The sequence below is a fragment of the Dama dama genome, chromosome 19 (genome assembly GCF_033118175.1).
Source record: "Dama dama isolate Ldn47 chromosome 19, ASM3311817v1, whole genome shotgun sequence".
Taxonomy (NCBI): Eukaryota; Metazoa; Chordata; class Mammalia; order Artiodactyla; family Cervidae; genus Dama; species Dama dama.
Genome location: NC_083699.1, coordinates 66,403,977 through 66,425,660, shown reverse-complemented (window position 1 = coordinate 66,425,660; position 21,684 = coordinate 66,403,977). Strand labels below are relative to the sequence as shown.

Genomic DNA, 21,684 nt, shown 5'->3' with positions numbered 1-21,684 from the left:
AGTCCCTTGGACTGCAAGGAGATCCAACCAGTCCATCCTAAAGGAGATCAGTCCTGAATATTCATTGGAAGGACTGATGCTGAAGCTGAAACTCTAATACTTTGGCCACCTGCTGCAAAGTACTAACTCCTTAAAAAGACCCTGATGCTGCGAAAGATTGAAGGCAGGAGGAGAAGAGGGCGACCAAGGATGAGATGGTTGGATGGCATCACTGACTCAATGGACATGAGTTTGAGAAAGTTCTGGGAGTTGGTGATGGACAGGGAAGCCTGGCGTGCTGCAGTCCATGTGGTCACAAATAGTCAGACACAAATGAGAAACTCAACTGAACTGAATTGTGTCTCTGTCTCCACAGAGAAGAAGGGTTATTTGAGGACATTGTGAGAAGGCAGTTTTCTGCAGTCCAGAAAGAGAGCTCTCACCAGGTACCAATTAGCCAACACCTTGATCTCGAACTTGCAGCCCCCAGAACCATGAGAAATAAATTACTGATGTTAAGACACCCAGTCTATGGTGTTTTGTCATGGCAGCCTGAGCTGTTACATGATGCCCCAGAGGCCCTGCACCAGGCACCCTCAATACCCTGTAGCTCCAGAATTCCATGCAGTTCGGCTCTTCCCTGAAGCTGAACCCAAGTTCAGAGCCTGGAGAACTAACTGAGCTGTGAGTTGGAGGAAGATCTTGTAAATATCACAGTCATCCTACCATATTGCAAAATTCCTTCTGCAGGGTGAACCTAGACCCTTCGTCCCATGTATGTATTGACAAGATCACCTGAATTGCCCAATCCCCAAATTTTGGAGGACAAAAGTCATTGTAGTTGATGTCAGTGGATCCAGCCCAACACAAACTCACTGCTGTTTCCTTTCCCTCTATTGCTACTTCACACAGTATAATGCAGAGCATAGTGAGTGGTATCATATATCGTCTCACACCAAGTGGTTTAATCAAGAATGCCTTTATTCTTACACTAGGTAATAAAGATGAAATTTCACATTGGATATCCCTTTTCCAGATCCCTCCCCCCACCCCTTGAACTAATGCTTCCATGTCGTCTTAATGATAAAAAAAAGGATATCGCTTCAACTCATTTCCAAATGAGGTTTTACTTACAATGTCAAGAAAAATTTCTTTTTGCTACCATGCCAAGAAAATTTTTAGGTAATGTCAAGTTTCTTTCTTATGAAGTTTTTAAATCATTGAAAGCGTTTTCAGGAAAGTTTCAATTCCTTTTTTTGAAACTACTAGAGTGAAGTCCTTCACAAATCATCTGGTCCAAGCCCTCGCCAGCAGAAAACACTTCACAGGTTGAGGGGTCCAAACTCTGAGGTCATGGTGTGGGCTTCATCACTTCTGAGCTGGGTGGCACTGTCTCAGGAAAGGTCACCTGCATTCCATGAGTTTTTAAGACAGAGGCAGCAGCTCTGAGGCTCTTCCTGACTCTATAGGGAAACTGGAACACACCAGTTTCACATGCTTCCTTGGTCTCAAACCAGTTGGCATCACTCCCACAGCCGCCATACCAGAATTGTCGGCAAGCCTGTTCCTTCTGGTTATAGGACCATTCAGGACATAATCCTGGCACTCTCCTTTCACTGGAGCCAGGGAACAAGGATCTACAAGAAAGTGAATGCAGAAAAGAGAGAATTTCATGAGCGAGTCAGCTTAAAAATGAACCCTAACCTCACTAACAACTGGCTGTGTGACCTTGAGGGTAACTACCCTCTATGAGCCTCAATTTCCTCAACCATAAAAGCAATATTAAGAAAAAAAACCTACATTACAAGTTCATCATAAGGTGTCACATAATGTATGTGAAAAGGGCAATACAATTAGAGCTATTATTTGGCACAGTGTATAGTATATGGCAGATATACCAGACAATGTATAAATGAGTGAATGAATGAATCAATAAAGCTTTTCTCAATTAAATGCTAGCAAACCAAATTCAACAGCACATTAAAAGGATCGTATACCATGATCAAGTGGGATTTACCTCTGGGATGCAAGGACGGTTCAACATATACAAATCAATAAACATGTTCACCACATTAGCAGCATGAAGTGTAAAAATCACATGATTATCTCAACAGATGAAAAAAAAGCACTTGACAAAATTCAAGAGAACTCCTCACTTGCTTATGCTTATTTTCCTCTTTTTTTCTCCAAACCATCTCTCAATCCCTTGCCTAATCCCCAAATGTTCCAGGCTTCTAAAGGCCTGAGCAAATCAAGCTAATTTATTATTTACTGCAGCCTGACACTTGCCCAAGAAGTTATCTAATAAAAGAAAATACAATGTTCCTGGAAAATAGCATTGAGAATCCACCAGCTGCAAGAGCAAGATCTGGAATGCCTATTTTAAATTTTAAACCAGACATGAATTTTCCCAGGTCTGTAACCTCTATCTTCTATGGAGAACAGATTTCCTTGTGCACACTCTATACGGGAGGAAAATATTCTTGTCTTATAAGTGCAGAATGATGGTGTCTTCCAAATAATTTCCCCTCGGCCTTCCAAGTACTCCCAAATAAAGAGGATATTGTCTTCAGAAACAAATTCATGGCCTGTTCCCGGGAAGTTGCCTACTCACCTCCCACTAGTATAATCAGCACAGATCAGTTTTCCTGAGTGACCAGATGTGCTGGATCCCAGTGAATGAGATATATTCATGGGAATTGTCTTCTACCTTAAATAAGCACATCAGAACTAGCCTATTCCATGACTCCATGGAGGGTGTAACACAGCAAGTAGCAAGCACCCAGGATAAACCAGAGAAAATGCTTCTCCAAAAACATGGGAGGTGGGGGTGATCAACAGAAAAACAATCCAGTGGTGACCTTTGTGCTCTGTAGGATCAACAAATGGACTTGGGGCTCAACAATCAGCTGGCCCCAACCTCTACCATTACAAACTGATTCCAAACAGACAAGCCAAGCACTAGTGTAATAAATCATACACACTTTCCAGTGACCCTTTGTGGTTTTCATCTTTAGAAGCTCCACCCTTGTCTTTAGCCTGAGGCAATCAAACATGGTTGCTTCTTCTATATTATACTTCTTAGGGTCGCACTGTCCAGCAGAACTTGCTGCCATGAGGGAAATATTCTGTATCTGCCCCATCTAATACAGGAGCTACTGCCCATGTGGCTGCTGGGCATTAGAAATGTGGCTATTGTAACCAAGGAACTACATTTTTCCTTTGATTCAATTGCAAATTATTGAAATGAAAATGGAAATAGACAGTGTGGTGCAGCTCTAGGTAAGTAAACTCTTACTGCTTTGAACTAATTATCTCTAAGGTGTTCTTTGTAACCTAACATTCAGGACACCTCAGACTCTTCAATTTTTTTTTAATCAGTATGATATAGTAGTATCAGGGGCCATTTCACCCACGTAATTATTGATAGCTTCCAATTTTATATTTGGTGCTATTTTCACCATAAATATTATTTTTTGCCACTTCAGAAGAACCCTGCAGCAGGTGTCAATTTTACTGAAACAAGTCCATGGAATTCAGGAAGAAAGGAAAGAAAATGGGAGGAAAGAGAGATGAGCACTGGGAAGTTACAGACAGCAATGGCAGGGAAACTGCAATTTTGCCAAGGTCAGTTTTGTCTCTTAATGTACATCTTATAACATAGTCCTACTGGGAGGAGAAAACCACAGAATAGATCTGTGCACTCTGGAGATAGCACTGAAACTGAAAGTATACCAAGATCAGCCTGATTGCTGGGAAGAGAAAGGACGTCCATTTAATTCTTCACAACTAGATACAGCAAAAGAGACCAGAGCTCTGGCAGAATTTGGCCTGAGATGCAGGAGGCCTTGGGAGCTTAACACTATTCAGGACTGAAGAGGGCTCTAAGTTCAAATAATATGGGCCTGAGCAGTAAAAGACAAGCAGATGTGGTCCAGATGGACACTGTGGAGAGGATGCAGGGACAGGCAGGTGATGAGAGAGACGGAATGAGGACATGGGGTAAAGATGAAGATAAAAGGGTTACTTCGGTGGCACAAAAGGTGTATATTCAGGGCAGTGGTGGCCAGTGCTGCCCCCGGGACCAGGTAGAAGCCTGTGTGCCTTATCCAGGCACCTGGACATGCTCCATAACAGTGGGGACCACAGAAGAATAGAAACTTCTGGTTCCTTCCAGTACAGGAGTAAAGGAAGAGAATATTCCAAGGGCCGGCAAGGCCAGTCGGTTTAAATGGGTTTGTATGAGAGTGCCCATCAGCATTCCCAGTGATACAGTCTGGAGGGTGGTTGAACATATGCAGCTTAGGACAGAGTTAAAGCTGGAAGACATGGATTTGGAATCATTTATCCAGAGGGGATAGTTGAAGTCATGGTAGTAAAGCTTGCCTGCTAGTATGTGTAGACAGCTTTGAGGTCTGAAGACAAGACTTGGGGAAGGCATTGTGGATTTACCATGAAATTAATGAAGCCTAAACTTCAAGGCCCTTATGCACAAAGGGCCCATATGTGCATACTCTTCTTCAAAATAAGTATTTATTTTTGTCCTTAAATAATTTTGTATCTTTTTCTTACAGAGGGTCCCCTAAGTTCTATGAACTTCAGGCTCCATGAAACCTGGATGCCCCATGAGAATGAACCTAGACAGAGGAGCCCACAAATATGGGCTGGTCAGAAGTGGAAGAAAAGATAGTGATGTTGTCTCTGAAATGCAAATCAAAACTACAGGTACCTGCACACTGGTCAAAATGGCCATCATTAAAAAGTCTACCAGAGATTGAACAAGATGGTGGAGGAGTAGGTGGACATGGAATACATCTCTCTCCACAAATACATCAGAAATACACCTTCAGACACAGAAGTGCTTGCAGAACATCAGATGAGAATGGACAAGAATACCTGAACACAAGAAAAGAATATATAGAACCACGCAAAACTCGAGATCAAGCCCTGAGCCTTTGGAGTGGGAGTACTGACCCCAAGACCCTAGACTACCAGAGAACTCTTAACCCTAGGGAATATCAAATAGTGAGAATTCCTACAAAGGAAACAACTTCAATACAAGACCTGGCATCACCCAACCACCAGTAGCACCCTGTGCAGGACACTTCATCCAAACAACAAACAAAACAAAAATACAAACCCAATCATCAGCAGACAGGATTACCACCTCACTCAGCCCTGCCCATGAAAGGAAAAAAAAAAAAAAACCTCAGCACAAATCTCACCCTATATAAAGCTTACGCAAACCACTGGACCAAACTTAGGAGGGCAGAAACCAAAAGGAAGAGAGAATTCAACTTTGAAGCCAGGGAAAAAGGACTTCAAACACATTAAGTCTAAAAAATAATAGTGAAAAGGCAGAGAAATACTGCACAAATGAAGGAACAAACTAAAAACATAGAAGTCCAAATAAATGGAGAGGAAATAGGCAAACTACCTGAAAAAGAACTGAGGATAATGACAGTAAAGATTATTTTAAAAAAACCTTGAAAATAGAATGGAGAAAAGGCAAGAGTCAATTAACAAAGACCTAGAAAAATTAAAGAATAAACACAGAGAGACAAACAACAACTACTGAAATTAAAAATACTCTAGAAGGAATCAATAGTGGAATATCTGAAGCAGAATGGATCAGTGAGCTGGAAGATAAAATGGTGCAGATAACTGCTGAAGAACAGAATAAAGTAAAATGAGAGAAAAGAACTGAGGATAGTCTCAGAGACTTCTGGGACAATATTAAATGCAACAATATTCGAATTATAGGGGTCCCAGAAGAAGAGAAAAAGAAAGGATATGAGAAAATTTTTGAAGAGGTTATAGTTAAAAATTTCCCCAACATGGAAAAGGAAATAGTCAATCAAGTCCAAGAGGGGCAAAGACTCCCATACAGGATAAACCCAAAGAGAAACATGCCAAGACACATTCTAATCAAACTAACAAAGATTAAACACAAAGAATCTTAAAAGCAGCAAGGGAAAAGCAACAAATAACATACAAGGGAAACCCCATACGTTTAACAGTTGATCTTTCAGCAGAAACTCTGCAGGCCAGAAGGGAATGGAAGGATATATTTAAAGTACTGAAAGGGAAAAATCTACAACCAAGATTACTCTACCCCACAAGGATCTCAAACAAAACTGATGGAGAAATCAAAAGCTTTTCAGATAAGCAAAAGTTAAGAGAATTCAGTACCACCAAACCAGCTTCATAACAAATGTTAAAGGGACTTACATAGTCAGGAAATATAAGAGAAGAAAAAGATCTACAAAAATAAACCCCAAACAATTAAGAAAATGGCAATAGGAACATATATTTCAATAATTATTTTAAATGTTAATGGATTAAATGCTCCAACCAGAAGACACAGACTGGCTGAATGAATACAAAAACAAGACCTGTATATATGCAGTCTACAAGAAACCCACTTCAGACCTAAAGACACATATAGACTGAAAGTGAGAGTATGAAAAAACATATTCCATACAAACGGAAAGCAAAAGAAAGCTGGTATAGCAATTCTCATATCAGACAAAGTAGAACTTAAAGAATATCACAAGAGATAAGGAAGGACACTACATAATGATCAAGGGATCAATCCAAGAGGAAGACATAACAAGTGAAATATTTGTGCACCCAATATAGGAGCACCTCAATACATAAGACAAACACTAACAGACATAAAAGGAGAAATCAACATTAACACAATAATTGTAGGTGACTTTAACACCCCAATTACACCAGTGGACAGATTTTCAAAACAGAAAATCAAGGGGAAACACAAGTCTTAAGTGATACATTAGACAAGATGGGTCTCATTGATATCTTCAGGACATTCCATCCAAATGCAGAAGAATATACCTTCTCAAGTGCACGTGGAACATTCTACAGGATAGACCACATGTTGGGTCACAAATCAAACCTCAAGAAATTTAAGAAAATTGAAATCGTATCAAGCATCTTTTCCAACCACAACGCTACAAGACTAGATATCAAATACAAGGGAAAAAAAACTGTAAAAAACACAAACACATGGAGATTAAACAATACATTTCTAAATAACGAACAGGTTACTTAAGAAATCAGAAGGGAAATCAAAAAACTCCTAGAAACAAATGACAATGAAAACACTACAACTCAAAACCTATGGGATGCAACAAAAGCAGTTTTATGAGGGAAGTTTATAAAAATACAATTCTACCTCAAGAAACAGGAAAAACATTGAATAGACAACCTCACTTTATACCTAAAACAAATGGAAAAAAAAAAAAAAAGAAAAACCCCAAAATTAGCAGAAGGAAATAAATTATAAAGATCAGAGCAGAAATGAATGAAAAAGAAATGAAAGAAACAATAGTAAAGATCAATAAAACTAAAAGCTGGTTCTTTGAGAAGATAAACAAAATTGACAAACCTTTAACCAGACTCATCAAGAAAAAAAGAGAGAAGAATCAAATCAACAAAATTAGAAATGAAAAAGGAGACGTTACAACAGACAATGCAGAAATGCAAAGGATTATAAGAGACTACTATGAACAACTATACGGCAATAAAATGGATAGCCTGGAAGAAATGGACAGATTCTTGGAAAAGTTCAATCTTCCAAGACTGAGCCAGGAAGAAACAGAAATTATGAACAACCCAATTACAAGCACTGAAATCTAAACTGTGATAAAACAAATCCCCCCAAATCTCCCAAAAGCCCAGGACCTGATGGCTTCACAGGAGAATTCTATCAAACATTTAGAGAAGAGCTAATGCCTATCCTTCTAAAACTCTTTCAAAAAATTGCAGAAGAAGGAACACTTCCAAACTCATTCTACAAGGTCACCATCACTCTGATACCAAAATCAGACAAAGACAACACAAAAAAAGAAAACTATAGGCCAATATTACTGATGAACATAGATGCAAAAATCCTCAACAAAATTTTAGCAAACAGAATTCAACAATACATTAAAAAGCTCATACACCATGATCAAGTTGGGTTTACTCCAGGGATGCAAGGATTCTTCAACATATGCAAATCAATCAATGTGATATACCATATTAATAAATTGAAAGATAAAAACCATATGATAATCTCAATAGATGCAGAAAAAGCTTTTGACAAAATTTAGCACCCATTTATGATTAAAACTCTTCAAAAAATGGGCATAGAAGGAACCCTACCTCAACATAGTACAGGCCATATATGATAAGCCCACAGCAAACATTATTTTCAATGGTGAAAAACCAAAAGCATTCCCCCTAAGATCAGGAACAAGACAAGGGTATCCACTCTCACCACTATTATTCACCATAGCTTTGGAAGTAATAGCTACAGCAATCAGAGAAGAAAAAGAAATAAAATGAATTCAGATCAGAAAAGAAGACGTGAAGCTCTCACTGTTTGCAAATGATATGATACTATACATAGAAAACCCTAAAGATACTAAAGATACTATCAGAAAATTAATAGAGCTAATCAGTGAATTTAGCAAAGTTGCAGGATATAAAATCAGTACACAGAAATCACTTGCATTTCTGTATACTAACAATGAAAAATCAGAAAGAGAAATTAATGAATCATCCCATTCACCGTTGCAACAAGAAGAATAAAATATCTAGGAATATCCTTCTACCTAAGGAGAGAAAAGAGCTGTATACAGAAAATTATAAGATATTGAAGTAAGAAATAAAAGATGACATAGACAGATGGAGAGATATTCCATATTCCTGGGTTCAAGTGTGCAACTGTTCATCACTCAGTCGTGTCTGACTCTTTGCAACCCCATGGAGGACAGGTTCCTCTGTCCATGTGATTTCCCAGGCAAGAATACTGGAGTTGGTTGTCATTTCCTTCTCCAGGGGATCATTCTGACCCAGGGATTAAATGTGGGCCTCCTGCATTGCAGGCAGATTCTTTACCACTGAGCCACCAGGGAAGGAAGAATCAATATTGTGGAAATGAGTATATTACCAAATGCAATCTACAGATCCAGTGCAATCCCTATCAAATTACCAATGGCATTTTTTTCACAGAACTAGAATAAAAGAATTTCACAATTCATATGGAAATACAAAAGACCCTGAATAGCCAAAGCAGTCTTGAGAAAGAAGAATGGAACTGGAGGAATCAACCTTCCTAACTTCAGATTATACTACAAAGCTACAGTCATCAAGACAGTACGCTACTGTCTCAAAAACAGAAACATAGACCAATGGAGCAAGATTGAAAGCCCTGAAATAAATCCATGCAACTATGGGTACCTTATTTTTGACAAAGGAGTCAAGACTATACAATGGGGCAAAGACAGCCTCTTCATTAAGTGGTGCTGGGAAAATAGGACAGCTACATGTAAAAGAATGAAATTAGAACACTTCCTAACACCGTACACAAAGATAAACTCAAAATAGATTAAAGACCTAAATGTAAGATCAGAAACTATAAAACTCTTAGAGGAAAACATAGGCTGAACATACAATGACATAAATCAAAGCAATATCCTCTATGACCCACCTCCTAGAGTAATGGAAATAAAAATAAATAAATAAACAAGTGGGACCTGATTAAACTTAAAAGCTTTTGCATAGCAAGGGAAACTATAAAGGTTGAAAAGACAACCCTCAGAATGAGAGAAAATAATAGCAAATGAAGCAACTGACAAAGGATTAATTTCCAAAATATACAAGCAGCTCAAACAACTCAATACTAGAAAAACAACCAACCCAATCAGAAAGCGGGAAAAAGACCTAAACAGGCATTTCTCCAGAGAAGACATACAGATGGCTAACAAACACATGAAAAGATGCTCAACATCGCTCATTATTAGAGAAATGCAAATCAGAACTACAATGAGATATCACCTCACACCGGTCAGAATGGCCCTCATCAAAAAATCTACAAACAATAAATGCTGGAGAGGATGTGGAAAAAAGGGAGCCCTCTTACACTGTTGGTGGAAATGTAAATTGATACAGCCATTATGGAAGATGGTATGGAGATTCCTTAAAACACTATGACTAAAACCACCATATGACCCAGAAATCCCACTCCTAGGCATATACCCTGAGGAAATCAAAACTGAAAAAGACACATGTACCCCAATGTTCACTGCAGACTATTTACAATAGCTAGAATATGGAAGCAACCTAGATGTCCATCAACAGATGAATGGATAAAGAAGTTGTTGTACGTATAAACAATGAAATATTACTCAGACATACATAAAAAGGAATGCATTTGAGTCAGTTTAAGGGGGAGGATGAACCTAGAGCCTATTATACAGAGTGAAGTAAGTCAGAAAGAGAAAGAGAAATATCATATACTAATGCATATATACGGAATCTAGAAAGATGGTACCGAATAACTTATTTACAGGGCAGCAGTGGAGAAACAGATGCAGAGAACAGACTTATGGACACAGGGAGGGGGAGGAGAGGGTGAGATGTATGGAGAAGTAACATGGAAGCTGACATTACCATGTGTAAAATAGGCAGCCAACAGGAATTAGCTATGTGTCTCAGGAAACTCAAGTAGGATCTCTGTATCAAACTAGAGGGGTGGGATGGGGAGAGAGATGGGAGGGAGGTTCAAGAGGGATGGGTTGTATGTACAACTATGGCTGACTTATGTTGAGGTTTGACAGAAAACAGCAAAATTATGTAAAGCAATTATCCTTCCATTAAAAAATAAATTAACTTTTTTAAAAAGTCTACCAATAACAAATGCTGGAGAAAGTTTGGAGAAAAGGGAACTCTCCTACACTGTTGGTGGGAATATATTAATAAATTGCTGCAGCGACTATGGAGAACAGTGTGGAGGTTCCTCAAAAAAACTAAAAACGGAGTTGTCATATGTTTCTGCAGTCCCACTCCTGGGCATATATCTGAGAAAAGATATAATTCAAAGAGATACATGTACCCCAGTGTTCACAAGTAGCATTCTTCACAATTCACCAATACATGGAAACAACCCAATATCCATCAACCGATGAATGGGTAAAGGAAATAAGATACATGGGTACAATGGAATACTAGCCATAAAAAGGAATGAGTGCCATTTGCAGCATTGGACCTAGGTGCTTCTCAGGTGGTGCTAGTGGTAAAGAACCCACCTGCCAATGCAGGAGACATAAGAGATGTGGGTTCAGTCCCTGGATTGGGAAGATCCCCTGGAGGAGGGCATGGCAACCCACTCCAGGGTTCATGCCTAGAGAATCCCAAGGACAGAGGAGTCTGTGGGCTACAGTCCACAGGGTTCCAAACAGTCAGACACGACTGAAGCAACTTCAGACACATGTGCACAGTTGGAGCTACAGATTATCATACTAAGTGAAATAAATCAGAAAGACAAATACTGTATGATATCACTTATATGTAGAACCTAAAATATGATGCAAATAAAATCATCTATGAAACAGAAACAGACCCACATACATAGAGAACAGACTTGTGGTTCTATGCGGGCTTCCCTGGTGGCTCAGAGGTTAAAGCATCTGCCTTAACAATGCGGGAGAGCCGGGTTTGATCCCTGGGTTTGATCTCTGGGTCAGGAAGTTCCCGTGGAGAAGGAAATGGCAACCCACTCCAGTATTCTTGCCTGGAGAATCCCATGGATGGAAGAGCTTGGGAGGCTACCATCCATGGGGTCACAAAGAGTCGAAGTTTGCTGGTCATAGAACTTGTGGTTCTGTGTGTTTCTTGCTATGAGGAAAATGGTTAGGGGAGGGATGGACTGGGAGTTTGGAGTTAGAAGATGCAAGCTAATACATATAGAATGGATAGACAACCAGGTCCTACTATAAATCACAGAGAATTATATTCAACATCCTGTGATAAGCCATAATGGAAAAGAATACACACACACACACACACACACACACACACACACACACACACATATATATATAACTGAGTCACTGAGCAGAAATTAACAGAACACTGGAAATCAACTATATTTCCATTAAAAAATAAACAAAGAATAAATTTCAAAATGAGTGTCATCTCTGAAGCTAACACAGGAGAGGACTTGACGAGGAAGGCAGTGGGTCGCAGTGATTCAGCCCCGAGGAACTGCAGTCAGTGAGGTCTGATAAGCCCTTTGGTCCCTTGATGGCTTTCAGCACTCTCTTAGAGACCAGAGACAGCTCTTTCTTCTGACTGGAGGGCAGGGAGCAAGGCTGTCAGCTACGCAGGGAGTTGCAGGAGGTTGCACTTGGCTGCCTTTACTTCTGCAAACAAGGAAACAGGGCATGCGCTAGAGGAGGAGATGTGAAGGAAGGAGGGCGAGGAGGAGGTCAAGGCACAGAACAGCCTTAGGATGCAGTGGGGGTGGGCCCTGGCCGCAGCCAAGGAACAGAGCTCCAGGGGAATCTGGAAGCCTTCACGCCCCTGCGAACAGGACTGAATCTGATCACGAGGAAGCTCTCTTCCACCCTGTTCACCTTGATTCTGCGGGGAAGGATTCGTTTGGGCCGTGCTCCTCACTCTCGGTTGCTCGGTGGAATCACCAGCTCAGTTCCACACCTAGAGATTCTGATTGAATTGTGCTGGGATGAGGCCTGGGCAGTGAGAATGCTTAAAAATTCTCAGATGATTCTCATTTACAGCCAAGATTGAAAACCACTGCCTTAGTAACCTTTAGCACACTTGGCAGACATTATACACCAAAAGCGGAAGAGTCAACAAGATAAGTTTTTCTGTGGTTAATGTGTAACCTAAGGAGGGGAAATGTTACTGACCTGCCTACTATTTCTGTGTCTGTCTAGTTTTTCCTTTCCTCTGGATATGTGTTTTCTTTGGAAAAGACATATATGACATATCGGCATCTTAACAGCTAGCTCGTATGCTTACTGTGTGGCAAACATATTATCAAGTTTCATCTTCAAAACAACCCCATGAGGTAGGTACTCACATAATCCCCATGTTACAGATCAGAAAACCGAGCTGCCGAGAGAGTAATTAACTTTTCCATGGCCATCTAGATAGAGCACCAGAGACAGAATCATGCAGGCACATTCAAAAACCTCTGGGGGGTGACCTCTCATCTAATCTAAGCGAGACCGACCATACCACTCACTAGAAACTCTCAGCTATCCTTTCCCTGCCTTTTAGAAACTTCAGAACCAAATGCCCTCAGATCTCTTTCTAATGTGTTTACTGTTTGGCTTAACTTGTTGATCCCATGTAAGAGGTGGCAGTGGCATTGGCTGTAATCCAAAATGATGCTACAGTTGCCTTGAAAAGTGAAAGTGTTAGTCGCTCAGTCCTGTTCAACTTTATGAGATCCCATAGACTATAGCCCACCAGGCTCCTCTGTTCACGGAATTCTCCAGGCAAGAACATTGGAGTGGGTTGCCATTCCCTTCTCCAGGGGATCCTCCTGATCCAGGGATCAAACCCCAGTCTCCCGCACTGCAGGCAGACTCTTTACTGTCTGAGCCCCAGGGAAGCACAGTTGTCGTAGATGGATCTAAAATGTTCCTTAAACTCGGTCAGAACACACGTGGCCACTCACAGATGAAGGAGTCTTCTACAAGCCAGAGCATCTTCCCTCAAGGTTAAGGGTATGTTCACCACTTCTGCAGTAGATCATTGTTTCCACAATGAAGTACAGACACTCCATGGGGTGAGACTCTGTAACACTCCCTGAGACAGCTTCTGTTAGCTCCAGATTTATAGTCAAATAAAAGTCAGCCTTCTACTGTTTCCTTAAACCAGTTATTTTTAGCTGCATACACAGATCTGTGCTCTTGTAAGCAAACTGTACAAACAGCTGAGGTCTGCATGCTAACACAGTGTACACGATTTTTTTTTTTAAGATTTTTAAAGGTAAATTCAACCCAAGGAGCAAGAAGTAGTTGTGTTTTTACCATAGACATTGCCTGGACTTCTTTCTTTTCCAGTTTTTTTCAGTTTTGCTGGATCTTTTTGATGATTTTCTTCAGCATCGTAGCCACTCTTTTCATAGTTCTCAAGGGCTTCTTGCTGAGTGATAGACGTCATTGCGGCTTCTCTATCCTCCTCTTGAAAAGAGTCTTTTGCTTCGAGGGCTTTCAAATCATCAGTAAGGCCAGATTTGCCACACTGGCGCTTGGGCAACCTGCACAGAAAGAAAAGACTGCGAGAATGAGGGGGTGAGTCCCACCTGGCACCTCTGGGCTCGGGGGCTTCAGACTTGGGTATCTGCGGACAGCTCCTTTACCAAACCAGCCATTGTCCTAGGTTTGCAGGGTCGCTGGGACAAACATCAGAATAATATGTTTAGCACTATCAACTTTACCTCCAGGACGTGGGATTAGAGGATGGGAAATGCAGTGAACAGGAAAATTGTTACTGTTTACTCTAATACACTTATATGCTCCTTGAATTTTATCAGTCCTGTATTACTCTTACTATTGAAAAACAAGGAAACAGAAATCAAAGCATATCAGAATCATCAAACACAGGAGCATCTGAACCCCAGTGGTCTGAGTCAAGGGCTGGTTTGCCTGTGACCTGAGGGAGATGGTCCCTGCAGGACACAGAACCGTGGGACAAGCCCAGCCCTGCCCTCAGCCTACCTCCTGACAGGCAAGGTGGGTTGTAGCGGGGTGTCCCCTCGGCTTGGGCCCCCACACTGCTCAATGAGCTCTGGAGGTGGGCACTGATTAGTGCCGCCTAAAAATGAAATAAAACATCACAACAAATAAAGCACAAAATAGTACGAAACTCAAAAATAAAATGAAGTAAAATAAAGCACAAGACCAAAATGTTATCCATTAAGATATAAAATAAAATCAATTAAAGTATACAATATACAATGAGCAAAATAGAGTATGACAAAATAAAATACAAAACAAAAAAGTCCATTGACATAAAATCAAAAATATGTAAACTATTTTATGCTTTGAGTTTACATCTTTTTGATTTTATGTCAATGGACTTCTTTGTTTTGTATTTTATTTTGTCATACTTTATTTTGCTTCATTGTATATTGTATACTTTAATTGATTTTATTTTATGTCTTATGTCTTAATGGATAACATTTTGGTCTTGTGCTCTATTTTACCTCATTGCATGAGACAAGTGCTCAGGGCTGGTGCACTGGGTGACCCAGAGGGATGGGATAGGGAGGGAGGTGGGAGGGGGGTTCAGGATGGGGAACACATGTAAATCCACGGCTGATTCATGTCAATGTATGGCAAAAACCACTACAATATTGTAAAGTAATTAGCCTCCAACTAATAAAAATAATTGGGGGAAAAAAAAAGAAGAACACCAATCAATTTAATGATAATTGAGATAATTTTGAAAGACTTATGGATACATTAATGTGTGAAAATTAACCTAATTAAATACAAACAAAATGTGAAAAAAAAATAAAAATAAAAGCATAAAATGAATTCTATTGTATAAGCAATATAAAATAAAACTATAACATTATATGAAATGCAACCTAATGTAATAAAACATGTAAAATGAAATTAAAATAGACTAGAAAAATAATCTTCTAGCCTCCTTCTCCCTCAAAGAATCACTAAGCCTTCAGTCACCTTTTACAATTCTTTCTTCCACCTTTTGCAAAGGTAAGGAATCTCAAGGTTCACTGACCTTTCTAGAATCACACAGCTCTTGAGTGGCAGAGCTTAGACTAGAACCAATTCATTAATGTCCATGTCTCTCAAGTTACAGAGGCGCAAGTGCTGTGTCTATACTTCTAAGGTGTCCATCAGACTTCCTCTATTCCCTCTGTGACAGAGGAGCTTTATGTGACGGGATGTCATACCCACTTATAAACTGAGAAACTGGTGTCTCCCAGCAAAGAGGCCAAGAAGGCCTCCCATGTCCCAAGGAGGTACCCACACATGAGTTGTTTGGTACTATGCACAGCTGGACAAAGCCCAAGACAAACTCCTACAAATGTGACCAGCATAATACCCACCCTCCAACCAAACCATCTCCATCATCATGCTAGGATACAGATTTGGTGCCAGTTACCCATAAATCTCATTCAACTTGTTCTGACTGGAAGTGAGGAAGTAGAACAGGATACAGGAAAGAATTCTGGCCAAGATGCACGGTCACAGCACTTTTCACTGGCGCTCCAACCTGAGATGGGAGGTTTCAGATTCCTGTCCTGTCTCCCTCATTTCCTAGCAAGTCCCTGAAAACTCCTGGTGTCTGAACCAGCAGCAGCAGCATTAACCAGGAGCTTATTTAAAACGCAGACTGCCCACTTTGCTGCACAGAGAAATTAAACACAACATTGTACACTGACTATATTCCAATGAAATTTTTTTGAAAAATGCAGACTCTCAGGCCCCAGCTCAGACCCACTGAATCAAAATCCAAAGTTTAACTAGATCCCCGGGAAAAGCATGCACATGTTAAAATCTGAGCAGCACCATTCCATAGCAGTGTATTCTGGATCCCTGGACACAGTAATAACAGTAACTGTGCTTCATGCGTGTACCGCAGTGCTGCTTCCACGCACATATCTGAGCACAGGCTTCACAAATAGGGAAGAGATTTTTATCCTCGTTCTGCTAAATGACAAAATCAAAAGATTCCGTGGAAACCCGAGGCCTCCCAGCCACCAGACAAGAAGCCAACACTAAGCCTGGCACAGTGTCAGGGCAACATAGCTTAGGGTTTTCAGGAAGCGGGGTGCTCCCTGGGGTCTCCCCTAGAGGTGGAGACCCCGGGGCAGCCTACAGCTCAGCAAGGGTGAAGGTGCCATGGGTACCCACCCACCCATATGCCAGGCTCTGTGCTTGCCTCTTCCCACCCTGCCCGACATCCCCATCTGCTCACTTTTTAAGAGGTTCAGGAAGGCCCACGTGAAGCCCAGGGCATAAGTCACCTCCACATCTGAGACCCCTTCTAGGTGCAGCAGGTGCTGCTCCCAGGGGGAGCTGGCCACATGGACCAGCTCCGCCAGCTCGCGGGTCCCCACGCCTGGGCCCAAGGCCAGCACAAACAGAGTGATGCCCTTGCACTTGGCCTCCAGGGATAGAGTCCTTAACTTCTCCCTGTCCCAGCTGCTGGTCTCGCTGGCCACGATGGCAAAGAGGACCTGAGCCCTCCGGAGCAGCGGGGCAGCCAGGAGCACCTTCTCCAGCGGCCACTCCAGGGCATGGCCCAGGGCGGGTGCTCCCCGCAGAGGGTGGCCCACGGCCTCGCAGACGCTCCTCTGCATCTGCGTCTGGTGGCCATACGCAGTCAGGTGGAAGCCCTCGAGCACGGGGGCCTGCCCCCCCTTCCAGGCCAGAAGCCGGGGGTCGTGTGTGTCACCAGGGCCACGCGGGCTCCGCGGGGGGATGCGCTCAGCTGCCTAGCCACCTCCAGCTCTTCGAGCACGGCATCCACCAGGGTCAAGGCTGCGCGGTAGAGGTCGGCGCCCATGCCGCGAGAGCCATCCACCACAAAGGCGATGTCCACGTCCACTTGCAGGGGCCTGGGAGTGCCCTGCCCGCACTCCGGGGCCAGGAGGCACTGATCTGTGGAGGAGAAGCCGGGTTACCACGTGTCCCTTCCCTTTCTAGGCACACATGCTTCCCGCACTCAGTAGGGAGAGAGGCTGCTGAAGCCTGCCTGCCTGGGGTTGAGTTCGGCCAGCAGATGGGCGCTGTAAATAAACATGCCTGGTTTTCAGAAGGAAGAGTTGAGAGTACATCTGATTCCACAGTTAATGTTTCTAGCCACTGGGCCACATGGCTTCCTAACCCCTAGTTTCACAGCCCCCCTACTTGGTACAGTCAGGCCGGCCTCTTATGGGTGTGTGACCTGGGGCACATCTGTCTGATGGAGATAGAAAGTGGACGTGAGAGTGAAGTCGCTCAGTCGTGTTCAACTCTGCGACTCCATGGACTGTAGCCTACCAGGCTCCTCCGTCCATGAGATTTTCCAGGCAAGAATACTGGAGTGGGGTGCCATTGCCTTCTCCACCAACGGAGATAATGATATTCATAATAATAAACCTCCCTTATGGAGCTGTTTGTGCAGTTTTTAACTTTAAAATGAGTTAATATACGTAAGTGCTCAGAACAATGCCTGTGTAGTCAAAGCTCAGGCTCCATAAACTCCTGCTGGGTTTTCGCTTGTGCAGGAAGTGGGTAGAGGCCCAGAGAGACCACAGCGTCAAACAAAATAATGAACGGGAAAGCAGTTCATCAGCTGTAACGAGCTCTACGAACAGCAGTTCCTGTATCTGACCAGGTTTTCAGAGCCACGCCTCTCATGGCAGTTTTAGGACTTAGTGTGGATCCAGAAGAGGGAGCCACAGAATCCCCTTTTGCTTTCCTGTCCAGGACTCGGGGTGGCCCCAGGGGAGGTGATGTGCAGGACAGCTCTTCACACGTGGGCGTGCGTGGGTTTCAGCAACACTGCTCTTTCTGTGTCCAGGCCGGTGTTAGGTGTGGGAAGCTGGGGTCTCTCCGAGACCCTGCTGGTGGCCAATGGCAGTTCCAGGCCGAGAACTCAAGGCTCTTGACCTTCGTTCAGTGGTCTGCCCATCATACTAATGGGCCAATGAGCAAGGGACACGAACCCAGGCATATCCAGGAGCTTTGGCAGGACCGGTAAGGAGGCAGAGGGGCTGGGATCAGAAGCTAGGGAGCGGGAGGGACGGGATGGCGGGGCACTAGCTGACACTTGCTTTCCAAAGAGGGCAGGCACCGCGCATCTCTGGCTGACTGTGGCCACAAGGGAATGCCGTGTCTGAGACTCTCCAGCCCATTCTGACTTCCCAAGAAAAACTGATACACATCTGCGGAGCAGAGCTGGCCTGTGGCCACCAGCTAATTCACCCTGCTCTGAAGACATCAATCCCACCAGCAGTGCCGTCCAGGCTTACCACAGCAGAGAGTGCAGTGGGCCATGCCTTCTACATGCTGCTGGCTCTTCACCTCCCAGACATACAGATGAAATCTGTTGCTTCTATTCATCTAGTGCCAACACATACACGAGGTTATCATTAGCAGAGCTAAATCTCAGGCCATATTTTTCAGACACCTTCCAATTCAGATGAGAAAAACATTAATACGGTATTTTTAAAGAACATGTGTACCTCTCTATGTCTATATAATTTGGCATTTCTAGTCCAGCTATTTACAGTCACTTAGTTCTCCAGTCCTAACCTGGAGGGTGGACTATACCATTGGTGTGGGCACATGAGGTGTGGCCACGTGTATAAAACTCAACCAATGTCAGGTTGTGTTGGAGTAAGGGTAAGGGAGTTAAGGCTTCAGTCTTCTATAAATTCTGTAAATCTTCAGGAATTATCCACCATGTGTGATGCAGTGTGGTGGGAGTTATTAATCATGAACATGCAGACCCTTCAAGGACATGGCCACAGATCTAGGTCATAAGCCACGAGGATGGAAGGAGGCAGAAATCATCAGAGAGGCCAGAGCTGGTAAGAAGGAGGGAGAATCAGGGAAGGTTTTGTAGGGATGGCAAATCCATTTGTCTCCTTCACAGAACCTTTCCTATAATGATTAATTTAGTAACTGATATCAGGTTTAAAAGACAAATTATATTAACAGTAATGAATCCAGCAAGGTCCATGTGATAATTGGCTAGACAATCAACAAACTTATTCTCTCTTCTTCTGAAAATGAGACTACATTTTCATCCTTCTCTGCAGTCACTTGTACTATATGACCAGGGTCTAGCCAACAGCATGAAGGTGGAAGCGGTGAATGCCATTTCCAGGGTATGCACGAGCTCCCCTGCCTCCTTTGCCAGCCAGCTGTGGAGGATTCAGAAAAGGCCTTGAATCCCTAGGGCATGATGGGGTCACTGACAGAAGGAGCCTGGGTCCTGAATGCAACAAAGTACCCTTCCTTTCACCCACACCCCCAAAGAACCCACATTACTGGTGACAGATGGAGAAATTACACTTTCTGGTGTTGAGCCCCTGAGACTGGGGCAGGAACGCTCTGATTAATGCAGGCTCTTTGCAGGGTTTCCACCTTGTAATGATTAGAAACACTTTCATATTATTTCTGTCAGGAATTGAGGTGTGGATTGCAAAGAGCCAGATCTAAGCTTAGTCATGGCCATGTGGTTTTCCACTCTGTCAAAGCATGTTGGACAGGGACTTCCCTCGTTGAGAATTTGCCTTCCAGTGTAGGGGGCACAGGTTCGATCCCTGGTTGAGAAAGACCCCACATGCCCGTGTGGGGCAGCTAAGCCCATGTACCACAGCTTCTGAGCCTGTGCTCCACAAGGGAAGACTGCACGCTGCAACTAAAGCCCAGCACAGCCAAATAAATATATAAAATAAAGCATTTTTTTAAAGCGTGTAGGACAGTACCTCCCTGGGAGTCAGCACTGCCCCCTGCATCCCTTTGGCTGGGACCAAGCAGACCTGGCCCCTCCTCTGGTGGCAAGGTGCTCAGCATGCAAAGATGTCATGCCTGTCCTCAGGGAGCAGATGGGCGGGGTTTACTTTGGAAAAGAACATTCTGGAACACACACTTCTTACAGAGCATTCACACTTTCTGTTAGGACTGCCATGTATCCCCAGCGTGATCCTTCACACTGAGCTTCCCTGAAGGAAAAACCCTTGTGGGGAAAGAAATACCGAGAGTGGAACTTTTCATAACACAAAACAAACATGAGACCATTCCTAAGTCTTCCGTGCTAAAAGCCATCCAAAATGAGGCTTTTTCCTGACTCAGACATTTGGGTCAACCAAGACTGATGAAACAGCTGCTAGGTAAAAGACATAACAAACCATTTGGAGACAAAAATGACAGAGTCACACCTTCAAAGAGCTTAAAAACCTAAGTGGAAGGATGGAGAAACCATTTTCAAGAAAGAAAGAGACCCCATAACACGTTTTAGTAACACAGGAACTGGAGATTCATTTCAAAGTGGAGGGATAAAGGGAACCTGATAAGGATAATGACATCTGGCACTTTGGGGAGAATCAGGACGATCCTCAACTGGCAAAGAAGCTTTATGGTGTGAAGGAACAGCATGCACGGATGCCCAGAGATAAGCAGTGATTATTCATGATTCTTCTCAACACCCTCCACCCCCAGAGATAGGAGAAGACAGACTCCAACAGGCAGCACATCTGAAACCCTGCAACACCCAGCCAGATGGAGGAGGCTGACACGAGCAGTGAGTGTGAAGTTGCCAACACCCAACATTCAGATCCATCCCACACGGTCATCAGATCTGAGTGTCGACCAAACTAAAGTGGGCGTAATAAATCACCAAGCATTAGAGACAACAATGTCGGCATGGATGCGGCACATTAACAGTTTTCCTGGAAACCACGTGAGGCAGCTTGGAAGGCTTCTGAAACAAGGATCCACAGCAGTGTTCCAGCAGATATGAGAAGTCTGGGGTCACACTGGGAGCGTGGACCTTCCTCCAAGAGTTGTGGGGAAAGGCTAACCTGGGGAATATTATGCTTAAATCGTGGGAAACATGGTTAAAGTGTCTTATAAAATGCAAAATTGATGAGACTTTTAGAGGTAGTATGAAAGACTTCAAATAAATTCAAGCACACCCTCAAATTTGCATTAACTATAAAGGAAAGGTTCACAGGAAAAGTTCTAGGCAACATCAATGGAACTAGGTGTCAGGAACTCAGGTCCTAGTCCTTGGTTTGCCAGAATTGGCTGGGTGCCCTTGGACAAGCCTTTGGCCTATTTCCTCAACAACAGAATTTGGGGTAGGAGTCAATGCTGCTGAGGTTTCTTCCTGTCTCAACACAGCCTGGTT

General features: G+C 42.9%; 1 protein-coding gene across 1 annotated transcript in view; it reads right to left on the bottom strand.

Moving 5' to 3' along the window:
* Positions 1–1,343: 1,343 nt before the first annotated feature.
* LOC133074095 (collagen alpha-4(VI) chain-like) overlaps positions 1,344–21,684 on the bottom strand; it is a 111,447-nt gene continuing 91,106 nt past the window's right edge. The window contains 6 exon segments of the mRNA XM_061168039.1: positions 1,344–1,616; positions 13,833–14,062; positions 14,523–14,619; positions 16,756–17,200; positions 17,203–17,441; positions 18,797–18,887. Coding sequence (XP_061024022.1) covers positions 1,405–1,616; positions 13,833–14,062; positions 14,523–14,619; positions 16,756–17,200; positions 17,203–17,441; positions 18,797–18,887 — 1,314 coding nt within the window. The 3' untranslated portion in view covers positions 1,344–1,404.